General features: G+C 41.6%; 1 protein-coding gene across 2 annotated transcripts in view; it reads right to left on the reverse strand.

Moving 5' to 3' along the window:
- IMPG2 (interphotoreceptor matrix proteoglycan 2) overlaps nt 1-14,108 on the reverse strand; it is a 122,255-nt gene extending 108,147 nt beyond the window's left edge. For both annotated transcript variants that reach the window (XM_068268434.1, XM_068268433.1), the window contains exons 1-2: nt 13,837-14,108; nt 1,584-1,826 (exon numbers count right to left, since the gene is read on the reverse strand). In XM_068268434.1, the coding sequence (XP_068124535.1) occupies nt 1,584-1,826; nt 13,837-13,915 (322 nt within the window). In that variant the 5' untranslated portion in view covers nt 13,916-14,108. The remainder of the gene's footprint in view (nt 1-1,583; nt 1,827-13,836) is intronic.
- Between the last annotated feature and the right edge of the window lie 694 nt (nt 14,109-14,802).

Here is a 14,802-nt window from a genome sequence, read left to right on the forward strand (position 1 = left end):
ACTGGTATTGTTTAAAAGGAAATAAGTACAGCAGCTACCATATCCCTCTCAGTACAGGTGTACTATAAGCATAGAAACACTTTGCTCACTACTGTTCACGTCAGCAGGGCCGGTTCAAGTAACAATTGGGCCCTAGGGCAAAATTAGCCTGGGGGCCCCCCAGCAGACGCCCCCGACCAAAAAGCGCCATTAGAGGCCCTTTGTTGCAGCCAAATTTCCCTCCTGGGCCCCTGAGCTGGCTGCTGACCCTCCCTCAATCACCTCCCAACTTAACAGACTCTGCAGAGTCCCTGGGGAGCAACAGTTAGGATGGAGATGGACACCTTGGGGGCCCCTACAGGCTCTGGGGCCCTTGGGCAATTGCCCATTTTTTCCTATGGTAGCTCTGACCCTGCACGTCAACATTCACCATCATTGTCTCAGTTTAGGCTACTTACACACCAGGACGTTACAGGCGCACGTTAGTGCAGCCTGTAACACAGCCCACCGCACAGCACTACAAAGTCAATGAGGCTGTTCACACTGCCCACGTTGCGTTACACAGTAACGCTGCACGTTCGGGCAAAGTGCAGCGTACTGTGCGTTCTGAGCGGCTTAAGCTGCGTTATACTGTTTGCACATGCTCAGTGGGGGGCGAGAGGAGGCGGGGAGATGCCGCTACAGTAGCCGCGCACATGGCTACCTAATATGCACTGCACTGGCGGCTGCTGATTGGCCGGCAGGACCACGTGATGCGGAGTGTCTCACTCCGCATCACGAGGTCCCACCGGCCAATCAGCGCTACTCTGGTAGACCTTATGCGGATAGAGCCGCCTAACGCGGCTCACTCTAACGTCCTCTCCCGCACCACCATACGTTGCGTTAGGTGCACGTTATGCGACCTTAACGTAGCACCTAACGCAACGTCTTAGTGTGTAAGTAGCCTAAATGAGAAAATATGGAACATTTGGACCAGTGGAGGCATCAAGGGTCATCATTACAACCTCTCTAATGGATCTCTCAAGATGATCTCTATTTGCCACTTAGGAGTGACCAAACAGCCCTTTGGTCATAAGGTTGTTTTTGGTGTGGTATGTGTCTCTTATGACATTCCATTTGACATAAGGAGCTATTGCTGTCTATATTCTGACTATACCTTACACACCACTAAGAAAAAAAATGATAACTCAGCTAAGTAGTAAGTAATGCATATTACAGTTAACAAATATCATTGCTTATTACTACCCCATCCTCACTGTGAGATTATAATTGTCATTGATTTCAGTGAGGTTGCATTAATATTACTATAGTGGAATACAGTTCAAACGGGTTCAGGTGACAGTGCAATGTCTACGAGCTACATATTACAAGTAAGCACCAGATACAGTGTTGATGATCTCCCACAAGATCTCTGTGAAGCGGATTACTGCTATCAGCCACTAATACAGTGGAGCTTTGGAAACCTGTCTGACGCACTAGCTGCTCACCTGCAGCATTATAATGATCGCTGTTTACATATACATCAACATGTTCTTTTTAGTAACTTTTCCTTGGACCTTCTACATTTCCTAATGCATTACTGTACTTTGCATATTTGGACTTACCTCTAAGTTTAAAAAACTTCACATGATTGACAAGGGCTTGGTCAAAGGTTTCTTCAGGGCAGACTTTTACCCCACTGGGAAATAAAACTGCCCTCTTTTTCCGTTTCAAGAAACTCCGGTAGTGTTGGCTGTATGCTTCGGCCACAGGCGGGCTGCTTTCCGCCACTGATCCGCTGCCCTCTTCCAGTCCATACTGGATATTTTCTTTATTTAGGATACCATCATCAATACTTGTTTGGGATTCTGCAAACAAGCACATCAGAAAGGATGATGAACACATCAAGTCAGCAAAGTCCTTACATCAAAAAATTTCCAGTACCATAGAATAAGTAAAAATAGGTTCATTAAATATATTTATGAAATAATGATAAATGAAACATTTCACACAAAATCAAAATTTGCAGTGATGCATGGAGTTATGCTTTTCAAATGTGCGATATTTTACTAAAACTTTTAGAAAGGTGGACAGTTTTTTTTTGGTTTTTTTTTTTATTATTACTATTACTAAAAATAAAACAAAAACAAAGCAGGTGGCAGCTTGAAAAATTGCATAAGGGAAAAAAACTAGCTTGTTAATAAAATCATCCAAGCAAGTTTTTGCGCCCTGACAGATGTTAAGTTCACTTGCATCTGACAATGGTCACATCGCCTGATCTTAAAACTTGCTTAATGCTGGCGAATTCTGCAGTTGCATAGGGCCCATTCTGTCAGAGCCAAGTTTACTATATGGACACATCGAAGAGATAATACTGCTCATTCTCAGTTCATAATCAGCCTTGCATGAAAGCAAAGTGCTTGAATCCCTCTGCAAATCTTTATAACATTCCCTGTACTTTTTATTTAGGTAGGTGCAACAATAACTTGTCCAGTAAAAGTGTTTGCAGATGCTAGATAATGAGCAACTTGTTTTTTACCCCATAAAAGTAGTCTTTTATTAAAACAAAAGTATTTTTATTAGTTTTTCCTGCTAACCCAAATTTTTTTTGTACCCAATTTTAAATTCTACTACAAAGCTAAATTTGGTTGTTCCACTTAGCACTTCTAAAAATATTTACTTAAACATGATTATCTGGGCTTCAAATACCAACCTACGTTTATTACAAGCAATGGGAGGCATTTTTCTGGATGCGTTGTATTTCATGAGAAATACAACACTCATAGGGCTTGATTCACAAAAGAGTGCTAACTGTTAGCACGGCCGTTTTCGTGTGAATTTGCGAAATAGTAATCGTTTTTGCGCTAAAATTCGCATTTGCACGCAAAAAACAATAACGATTTCACGTGAAAATTTGCATTTGCGCGTGAAAATGTTTAATTGTGCGTGAAAATTCGCGATCGCGCACAAACGTGAAAATTCACTCAAAAACGGCCATGCTAACAGTTAGCACTCTTTTGTGAATCAAGCCCATAGTGTATGAGTATGTTACCCTTTCCATTTTTACACAAGGTATAGTAAGTAATACAATGACAATAACAAATGGAGATAAAATGTAAATATAAAAATATAGAAATAAGCCCGTATCCAAATTAATCCACCATATTTTTAGTCAGTCTGGCAAGTTGCTGTTATCTGTCAGATCAGAAATTACGAGCTAGTCACCCAGGTGGATCCTGAGGAAATGACATTCTTACACAGGGATGGGAAGGCCCTGATTCTCTTCTGCATCCTAGTGATGGACATCATGATGTAAGCAAATTCCAAGATGCACACAGATTTTTTTCAGGTGGAAGGTGAAGCCGTATTCATGATTTGTCTAGAGGGGCAAGGCTTATCTAAAGGACCTAATGAACACCTAGCCAGCTCATTTTGCATAAAAAAGAGACTTTTTCATTAATTGGTAATGCTATGTACACACAATACAATTTTCAGGCAGATTTACCTGCCAGATCAATTTTTTTCAACATGATCAGAATTTCTATCGATTTTCCAATCGATTTTCCGGTAGATTTCTATAGAAGTAAACTGAAAATCGATCGGAAAAATTGATTGAAATTCAGATCACACATGTTGGAAAAAAATTGATTTGTTAGGTAAATCTGCCAGAAAATTGTATCGTGTGTACCTAGCATTAGGGTCTTCAGAACTGTGGATTGGCAAAGAGAGTGCATACATCTGCATAAATCAGCATCAACGCGGAATTATTTCCATCTCATTGACCATCTCTGTTAGTGAGACGTCTACACATCAGGCTTTATTCTTACAACATAGATGCTATTTAGTATATATAAGAGATTCCTGTGTACACATCATATATATACTGTACAGTCACAATCAGATATGTATATCTGACTTTAAAAATACGGGGACTGCTTTATTGAAGCAGTACAAGTAACTAATTTTGATTGGTTTACTTCATTTTTGTGGACTAAGCACAGCTATTACTGTATATATAAATTATTTATGATGACTATTATCTGAGAAATAGAACATTTTATCATATTTTCAATATTAATTACAGTTTAAATTCATTAGGAGTCGGAGCATTTTTTCCCGACACCCACTCCAGGCACCCAAAATTGCTCCTACTCCGACGCCACAGCCCTGATATGAGTTAAAAAAATATATCTACTGTTAGAAAGACTTCAAAGAGAATGTGGTCAGGGGCGTAACAATGTACCCTGCAAGGGATGCAGCTGCAGGGGGCCCCGGAAGCAGCAGGGGGCCCCATTAGGGGGAGACGTTTCTTTTAACTAATGGCAGGAGAAAAAAAAACTTTCTGCTCTCTGCACAATTGTTCTAATGACTGCATCTGCTCAGCTACTGATAAGGAATCAAAATTTTGCAGATAAAGATTTGTAGACAGCCCCTATTCAGTGTAGAGCGCCCAGACCCAACCTTTCTATCCCTCCCCAATTGCTGTGTACTGTAGTGATGTTGGAGGAGTCTGCAGAGCCAGTTCTGTTCCATCAGAGATGGACAGAGTGAGTGTAATAAGCTGAGGCTGGGGCTTTATTCACAAAGCCGTGATAACTCATATCACGGTCGCGCTAGTGTTTTGTGCGTGCTATAACACGAGTAACGGTTTTCGCTTGCAATCACGAATTTTCACACAAAAATTCACGATTGCATGCAAAAACCATTACGCGCGTTATAGCATGCACAAAACACTAGCGCGACCGTGATAACAGTTATCACGGCTTTTTGAATCAAGCCCTATGTGTATCTGTATGTGTGAAAACATGCACATTTATCACAGAAGCTAATGTAATTGATAAAGAAAATGCACGCTGTGCTATCAGCATGGGGAAAACACATTCAAGTGTGCACTAGCCAATTGATTAACATTGGTTCTCAGTTTACCTGTGTAGAAAGAGGAAGGGGGGAGGGGGTCCCATCCAAGTTTTGCAGGGGGGCACAGTTCAGTGTTGCCAACTGTCCGTGAATTTACAGATTGTCCGTAAATATAAAGGTAATTGTGCCTGCCCGTGAAATCCGTAAGGGTCAGGGCGGCATCCGTAAAAATACATTCCTTTGGGCGGGGCCACCAGCGGTGGCATCATTGCCGCACAGCTGACAGAGCTGGCCGCGAAAGAGAGAGAGACTCCAGTCCCGGCCCTGCCCCTCAGCTCAGCCATCCAACAGCAGCACAGCTTTTGTCTCTCCCAACCTCCCCTTTCTTCTGTCGGCCAGGCTCCACCCCCTCTCTCTGCACCACGGACTTCGGAGGAGGAAGCAAGCATTGCAGTGCTGACATGAGTGCCACAGCAAGAAACATGTGAGCAACAGAGAGGTTTGGGCTGACTAATAAGTCTCCACAATGGGAGAGGACTCCACTCCTCCTGCTGTTATCTGTAGTAGCTGCATAGTTTCTGTGTATCTTCCTCCCTTCTTGAAACTATGACCCCATGTGCTGCTAGCAGGGAGAACAGTCCCTGTCCGAAAGTCTCTCCTCTCCTGGATTCCTCCCCCCCCCCCCCTGCACTGGCAATCATCTTGTCTCTGTGAGGTCTTCCTGTAGACACTGCTGACACATGCAGGATTCACGGGGAAGGGAGGTGTTGTAGCTTCTCTGCAGTGAGACTTGTAGTGCTTCATTGACCTATGCTGGGTGTTGTAGCTCCTCAATAGTTTATGCTTTGACTTGTGGTGCCTTAATAGCACCTACCAGGGGTTGTAGTTTCACAGCAGTACATGCTGGGAGTGTTAGTGCCCAACTAACACATACTAGATGTTGAAGCTTCTTGGGAATCATGAGGGAAGGAAGCCTTCTGATCTGCACTCTCTGACCAGCATGACCTGAGGTCATTAGTTTCAGCTTCCCTCCTGGCACTTACTTTGCTCTCCTTTGTTCCTCTTTTAACCCTTAACGAGCACCAGCTGAAAGAGACCTGAGATGACATGGCAGTGTTGCCCTCCATCTGTATATTAATGGATTATATTCGTAAATATATGCTTACATTTTTGTGTACGTGGTAGCTGCAAGTGTTACAGTGGCGTCCGTTAAAAGACTGCTGCCTCCATTGCGCCCTGGACAATTTTGTGAAGCCCCAGTGCCAGGCTAGCCTTTGCCTGTCCCACATAGGCCACACTCCCCTTTTCTCCAGACAGCTGCCAGTCCCAACCCCTTTTCTTTCTGCATCAGGAGGAGTTTGTCAGGCTGGTACTCGTGGAATGGGCGGCTGGACACACGTGCATGGCTTGAGTCGGGAGCAGAAGTCGATACTCAAATCATGTGAGACAATGTAGCAGTGTCGGTGGGGCTCAGAGGCGCCAGAGCCAACTGAGAGGTGAGGTGGCGAGATGTCTACTGACTGGGGGGGGGGGGGGGGGGGTGTGGCAGTGTTGTCATTATGGGCATACCGGAAATTGTAATAGAATTTTAGCTGCCCGTGAATTCTGTAAGGAATTCAGCAGTGTCCGTAAGGGCGGCCACTCTGAGCAGGAGGAGAGCTGTGGGCACAGCGGGGGAAGGGGGCTATCTCCCCCTCCTTCCCTCACCTTGGGGCTCCCCCTCCTTCGCTTTCCCCTCCAGAACGAAGTCTTACTGTGGCGGCTGGCAGTGGCCGGAACTTACCTCCGTTTCGCTCCAAGCGCTGGAAGTTCTGGTGCCGCTGCTCTGGGCTAGACCAGACTAGCGGCAAATCCATCCGGCGCCTGCAACGAGACACAGGTAAGTTCCGCCCGCTCCCAGCCGCCACAGTAAGACTTCGTTCTGGAGGGGAGAGCGAGGGAGGGAAAGCCCCAAGGTGAGGAAAGGAGGGGGGAGATGGCCCACCTTCCCCACTGTCCCCACAGCTCTCCTTATCTGCGCTACTCCCCTCCTGCTGGGGGGACACCTGGCTACATATTCTCTGGACATATACCCCTGCTTACATATACTGGGCACATATACCCCTGGCTACCTGTTCTGGGGTCATCTATACCACTGGTCACCTATTCTGGGGACACCTATTGACCTGGGGCTACCCATTTTTGGGGAACCACTGCTGTCAGATAAAGTGTATTTTGGGGAACTGCTGCCAGATTATGTGTATGTTGGGGGAATCGCTGCTGCCAGATTACATCTATTTTTAGGGAACTACTGCCATATTATCTGTATTTTGGTAGAACCTCTGCCAGATTACATGGATTTTTGGTGAAATACTGTAAAATTACATTTTGGGGGAAGGGGGGGAAACACTATGGCAGAGCTCAAACTTCCCCGGCAGAACTTTTACAGCACTACTAAAAACATGTATATTTGGCCCCACCCATGACCACGCCCACATTCTGTTGCGTGACAACGCCCATTTTGTGGCGTGCCGCGCTACGTGCGGCGCAGGGCATTTTGTCAGTAAAATCGATCTTTTGTCAGTAAATTTTCAGGTATTTGTCAGTAAAAAATAACGTGAAAGGTTGGCAACACTGGCACAGTTATTTCTAGCTACGCCCCTGAATGTGGCATTTAAGTGACCCTGAACTGAGAGGCATACAGAGGCTTCCATATTTATTTCCTTTTAGGGCTCGTTCCCACTGTTGCGACGCGATTTCGGCCGCATTCCGACGCTTGTAAAAACGCATGCGGATGCGTTTCCACATGCGTTTTTACCCGCGATTTCGCATGCGATTTCGCATGGCAGGGTGCCATGCGAAATTAACCATGACACTGCCAGGGCTAAATAAAATTGAAAAAGGTGCGAAATCGCACGCGAAATCGCGGGTAAAAACGCATGTAACAAACGCATGCGTTTTTACTATTAAATACATTAGCGGCGATTCGCACGGATTCCCGACGCAGGCGAAATCGTTGGCTCTTTTGTGCGTTTTTTTCACGCTGAAAAAAACGCACCTCAACAACGCTACAGTGGAAACAGGCCCATCCACTTGTATTACATGTGCGGATCTGCATGCGTTGGACGCATGCAGATTCGCGATAGTGGAAACGAGCCCTTAAACAATACCTGTTGTCTGGCATCCTGCGGATCTCTCTGGCTGCAATAGTGTCTGAATTAGAAACCTGAAACAAGTATGTGACTACTCTACCCAGACGTCAGTCCCAAACACCTGATCTTCATCCCTGTTTGGGACCTAGAGTCAGAAGTATTAAAGATAGAGGATCAGCAGGACAGCCAGGCATTTTGCATTGTTTAAAAGAAAATAAATATGGCAGCCTCCATATCCCTCTCACTTCAAGTGTGCTTTAAGCTAAATACCTGAGTTATTAATGGACTTACAAATTACATGTAAGCGCCATGGTGGTAGCCTTTGTTTAGTATCCCTGATATCACTGTGAGCAGGCATGGTCGGAAGAGCCCATTTCCGTTTCCGGGACAATTCCGCATACCGTCATACCGAAATTCCGCATACCGGCACATTCCGGTGGTATTCCGTGGTATTCCACATGTATTTTCCATAATTTTTATCCGGACTTCCATAATTTTCGAATGATTGTGTCTATGTTGTCTATTGTCAATAAAGTTGTTGTATATTACGGAAACGTGATTGAAAAGTGTACTTTCGTAAATTTCAGCCTTTTATTACGGAAATGCTGTTTTTTTATATGTGCACTGTTTGGGGGGGTGGCGCCCAGGCGGTATTTCGCGTCCATGAGCTTGTTGTCATGATTGGTCAACTCATTCCGCATCTCCTGATTGGTCAATTCATTCCGATTCCGATTTTGCCGGAATTACGCATTATTCCACATTCCGGTTTGACGTTTCCGGATTCCGCGGAACAATGCGGAAACCCCAATTCCGGCGGAATTTCGGTATTTTAGCTTCCACGGAATTCGGAAGCTCATGCCTGACTGTGAGGTAACTTTCTTAACCCAGAATGCAACATTACTGCCAAACAATGGTTTTAGCTGCAGGTATTTTCCTTGATTGAAAATGAAGGAAGCCCAACAGCTTAATGTTTTGAATGTGTCCTACACTTAGCTTGTAACAAGTAACTTTGTGAACCAGTAGGAGGAACGCTACCCAGAAAATGACACAAGCAGCAGCTTGTAGGCTTTGTAGAATTAATGATGAAACAGTCTCTATGCAATATCTGGGAAAATGCTCTATTGTTAGAACAGTCTGAGTCAGGAATTTATGAATACAGCTCTTTGCCTGACTATTACAAGTTCGCTTGACAAAAGGGGCAAAAGTTCAGCATTTTCATCTGTCTTCCCCTCTCTTCACACAGCGTGCCAAGTTTTAATTAATAACATAAGAATGTTTCATATCCTCTGCTTGACTGAAATGGGTATTATTATGATGCTTTGTTTGCTTTATATGACTGGCTTTAAAGAATGAACATTCACAAAACAACAAAGTAATATATGGATTCAGTAATTATCTAAGTAATATTAATAATGTATTGAAACGTGTGCATCTTTACAAAGTGTGATAAGTCTATTGCTTATCTTTGTGGCTGGTTGATTCATGTTAGCTGTCATTGTAGCAAAGGCAACAATAGACAGTTGTAGTTCAGGTTATGATTGGAAAAGCGCTCTGCGATGTTTGCACTTCTAAGAGATATCAATAGCTGAAGTAAAAAGCCCCCCCTTCGGGGAAAAACTCATCGGACTTCGCGGCCTACTGGGCCCGCTTTCACCTCCGAGGTATTGGCCACCTGGCAGCCTCTCTGGCACTCCGCTGTACAGTGTTCCCGATCTGGACCTGCTCACAGTACAGTAGATGTGTGCCAGCTATGGAAGGACTACAGGGAATCATCAGATACTCCAAAACTGAACCGGAGCACCGAGCAGCCCATAGTGCAATCCCGGATCCCGCAGCGACACGAAGGGGGGGGGGGCTTTTTACTTCAGCTATTGATATCTCTTAGAAGTGCAAGCATCGCAGAGCGCTTATCCAATCATAACCTGAACTGTATTGATGGTGCACACATCCAATAGGAGCGCTCCCACTGACATTGATCCTAGGATCCAGCTGAATGTTTAATGTGGTTTTGCCTGCACTAAAACTTATACCAAGTTGTTTTATATTTTATGTTTTGTACATGAGCGCAGTATTGGGGTGCTGATCTTATTTAATAGACAGTTGTAGGCTAGCTTTCTTCAATGGGATTATTAGGATTGCAGGACAGGAAATACGCAGTGCACTAGGATTACTTCCACCTTTTAAATAATTTCTGTTGAAAAATTCTGAAAATGCCATATATTAATACCTTTGTCTTTCTAAATAAATTTCACAAGATCATGCTTTTTCACAGCTTGAGAGTAGTCCCTCTACCGGGTCTACCCTAATCCACTGGATGAAAATCTCAATTATATCATAAACAAGGAGGAGCCAGAGATTGCAGGATGTGGTGCTATTAGTTTGTTAGGCATGTACGGTAAATTGTTACTGTGTTCATGATTTTGCTTCAGCATCAGAAGAAAGATGATCTTTGATTGTCTGTTGGATTTGGGATGGCCTACAATAAATACACTGGCTGCAAATAAAATGTTATACTTTTAGAAATGCTGCTGTCATTCAAATGATTTCTACATGATTATTTCATTGGCTTAGGTTTGCTCTTTCAAAATGGAAATACAACTCAAATAAAAATCACTGACAATGGTTGCATTTTGCTTTTGGAGAAACGCTTGCAATCTACACTTATGGTACATGGTTTTTATATTTTCTATGACTCTAAATATTGATTATTTGATTTATTGTAGATAAATTATGCCAGAAGCCTAATACATATTAATAATCATGTATTGACTTATACCTGATCATATTGTCGGTGGTTGTAGTTTGCTTTTGGATGTTTCTAACTACATGTTCCTATTATGTGTTAAATAATGGGTATTCAAAAAACATGGAGAAGCGATATACATATAGGTTACCTTTTTCTTTCTTGGTTCTATAATGTCTGTTTGCTCATAAGCACACCCTATCTGAATGCAGAGTGCAGAACTCTTTTTCTTTAACTGGTATAGAGTTAGTGTTGGGAAAAGGTTCACAGAAGCTTTCCTCTTTGATTAACTCATCCATGGTGCATTAAATATTACGATCCCCATTTTATAACATTTCTTAAATACCTTTCTCTACCATTTGTGTCTTGTGAGTTTTATCACTATAACAATTATATTGTCTACCATGTCTGTACTATGTACCAGTGAGTGTATTGTTGTGTGTGTCAATGTCTATGTGCTGTATAAATCATTATTATTAATAACATAATAACAACTTTCTCCTATTATTTGTGATTAGCTTCAATAGATCATTCAAATCAGCTAGTTCTACCCTGAGTGCCATAGCAGGAGTATAAACAGCTACTTAGTGGGTTCATCCACTCTTCACAATGACAACGTTTTTACAGGAAGAACTTGCCCATTCTGTTGTCTTTAAAATGTATAGCCAAACATGAACTCAACTATTCTGTTAATCCTATAACTGTCAATTTAGTATCTTGGTATTAAAACTTTGGAAACCAGATCGCTTTTGAAAGTCTGACACTCTTAAATAAGTATAACTAAAACATTTTATTTGTTTTAAATGACCAATTCAATGAAACTTAATAGAGTTCTAATTTAAAACATGGCATTCTTGAGACCCAGTGGCATAGCAATACCGGTTGTGACTGCACCGGGTCCCTGGTCCAGAGGGGCTCACCTACATCCATCTTATTAGCTTTTCATTGCTATGCTGGTAATGAACACCTCTTTATGTACATTGAATACTGGTAATCCTTTATAAACTGTTTCCTTACTCTGATTACACCTCTCAGACACTGCAGCTGTCTTTGGTAGGTTTTGGGGCTCCATATCAATACAGTGGTTGGGGCCCCATGTAAAACTTGCATTGGGACCACAAGCTTGTTTGTTACGCCACTGTTGAGACCTCCTAGTTCAAAAATATTTAAAGACAAGCTCATGGTATCTAAAGGGGCAAGAGAAATCGAAATATCTGAACACTTTTAGCAACAGCAAATCTTGCCCTTTATCCGAGCAGGAAAGAGGTAAGTATAAGCAAATAAATTGAACAGTGCAAAGATGGAATGAGCCTGGCTGGCTATGCATTCTGTAATAGATGTAAGAATCACTGCAATCTACCATACTGTTAGCCAAAGTAATGTTTTTCATTTTGGGGGTGGTTGGAAAAAGTATTTGTTTACATGTTTTTCATTTGTGCATTAACATTACCCTGAAGTTAGGTTTTAAGCCTTAGTTATGATTGCCATTTTGTATGTATGGGATTTAAAATCACCACCAGGTTGTCATGGGTTGCCACAATTAGTCATACAAACATATTTTCCATGAAGATAGATTACAGTAATGTGACCAAGTCCAGCACAAATGAACATGTTTTGGCTTCATTGCTTCAACTTCTCATAATGAAGCTACTCAAACGAAATCAGCTATGATACCAAACCTCACTTGTCACAATACTGCACATCTCCCTTTACCAAACATTATCCAAGTGTAGATTAACCTATCAAGGGAGGTGCTAGAGACAGAAGCCTTCACATTGTCCTTCTCATTCCTATTATATATATATATGTGCCTTACTTTGCTGTGATAGTCAGAATGATACCTTGAATATTCACTTTCAGAATACAAAGTTATATCTCTTCATTTTAAATACTTATAAGTAATGTGTTGGTATATTTATTTCTACATGTGCGATTATATACAGTTACTATGGTGTGGGCAAATGCAGCCACTAATTACAGCTACAGTAATAAAATCATGACTGGTTAGTGTTGTTCATATACATAAAATACTTTTAACCCTCTGATCCCTGCTTTGATGAATCTACACATGTAGTTAAAATGTTTGTGTATTTATTTTTTGAAATTCCATCTGCTGCTCAAAAAAAGTTCTTAGGGCCTTCTCAAACATAGTATATGATATTATTTGAGGAGGAGTGGCATTTGCTTTATATGATTATTGATTTAGAACACACTTAGCTCTCTTACTTTTGTGGAAATAACCTGTTATGTTATTACTGATTCAGGCACCTCGTTCTATTAAGACAACATTTTTGGTTTCATACTGTTTTAATTACCTCTGATAGAGATAAATTATAAATATATTGCTCTAACATTTCTCCCAAAAAAGCTGACGCAGCTAAATTCTTTATCATTTGTTAATTATTGCGGCAAACATTGGTAAAATGTGAATGGAACACTGAAATCATATCAAGTACACATTTATTGCTTTCGCTGACCCATTGCACATATGGTATGCTGCAACTTAAAACAGGAAGGGGCAAGTTAGAGACTAAAATGTCATAATATGGACAGGTAATGTCATCTTGCTAGACTCCCATGTATATATTGTATGGTTGGTGGAAGGCTTTTGTTATAACAAATAAGGTGCCCTTACTACATTATACAATTTGGGTTAGATTAGGTAGATAATAGATATCTTCCACATATCGATAATTTACCTGCTCTACCACTTTGAACTACTTTGCACCATTATCTTATCTAATATCGATCTCATCCACACAGCAACTAACTTTGTACTACCTGATGCAGTAAAAAGCTATGTAAACGGTAACCACATACTACTCCTGCCTGGAACCCCCTTTCCCCCACCCCCCACCCACACTAATGCCAGCATTATTAGGACAGTAATCTGACATGTCCAAACAATATCTGGCCAATATTTTAATCCTACTATCCATTGAAAATACCATCATTTGTATAGATTCTTGTTAGATTTAATAGTCCTGTTTAGTATAATGTCTAATCTATGAAGGATATCGAATAGTGTAGTATAATGTCTAATCTATGAAGGCTATCGAATAGTGTATGGGTGCATAACAAGGGTTAGACAAATTCATTTAGGAGGTTTAGTAACTAAGCGCCTTATAACTAAATTTACTTATTTACCTGTAGTTGTCTGGAGATGTCCTCCCAATACCGTGGCAAACAAAAATCCAAAAATGATATTCCAAGACTTAGAATGCATTCTTCTTACTAACTAAAGAAAAACGAATCATACAAATGTCTTTTTGTCTTACCATCAAGGTAACAACATACAGACTTTAAATATGATAGATTTAAAAATGAGTATATAAAAAAAAATGACAAAACTTCAATCCTTTAGACAGAGAGCTGAATGGTGTGTGACAGCTCCTACAGTTAACAGATGGAAGACAGGAGACAATTTTTTTCTGCTTTAATCTGCACTGTTAAGCTCTTTAGCAGAGCCTGTGAAGTCGTGAAGAGACAGCCCATTGATAGGCAGAGCATTTCACACCTAATTAAACATCTCAGTTATTGTTCTCTCCACATTGCAACTAATTGTACAGTTACTTCCCAGGGCATAACAAAACAAGCATACATGCTAAAGAGTTTACCAGTGGGCAGACATTTGCAAAACAAAAAATGGTTTTAATAGCGGTAACACAGACACTTTCATGGTGATAATGGATTTCCAGATATTTGTGTACTGTACTGCATATGGTAGTGTTCTGCATAGTAGCCCTATGATTTCTGTATGTAAAGCAGCCATTTAATTTAACTAAATGGGTTTGCACATGTATCAAAATACTGCTGGATAAACATTTTTGTAAGCCGCACCCAACACACCACTCTAGTCTGAACAGTCACATTAACAGCGTTCTTGCTAAATGATCAGTAGTGATGCATCTTGGGACTCTCTATGCTTGCATGTGAAAAAGGCGTGTGGAAATTTGGCGTTCTGAGAACTAACTGTTCTTCTACCTATATTGCTCTACTGAATTAATATATTGCCCTATTCTCAAATCTCCTTCCTGCCTTTCCAGGGCTGGTTTAAGCAACAATGGGGCCCCAGGGCAAAATAAACATGGGGGGCCCCCGCAACATATACCC

This window comes from Hyperolius riggenbachi, chromosome 2 (assembly GCF_040937935.1).
Source record: "Hyperolius riggenbachi isolate aHypRig1 chromosome 2, aHypRig1.pri, whole genome shotgun sequence".
Classification (NCBI taxonomy): Eukaryota; Metazoa; Chordata; class Amphibia; order Anura; family Hyperoliidae; genus Hyperolius; species Hyperolius riggenbachi.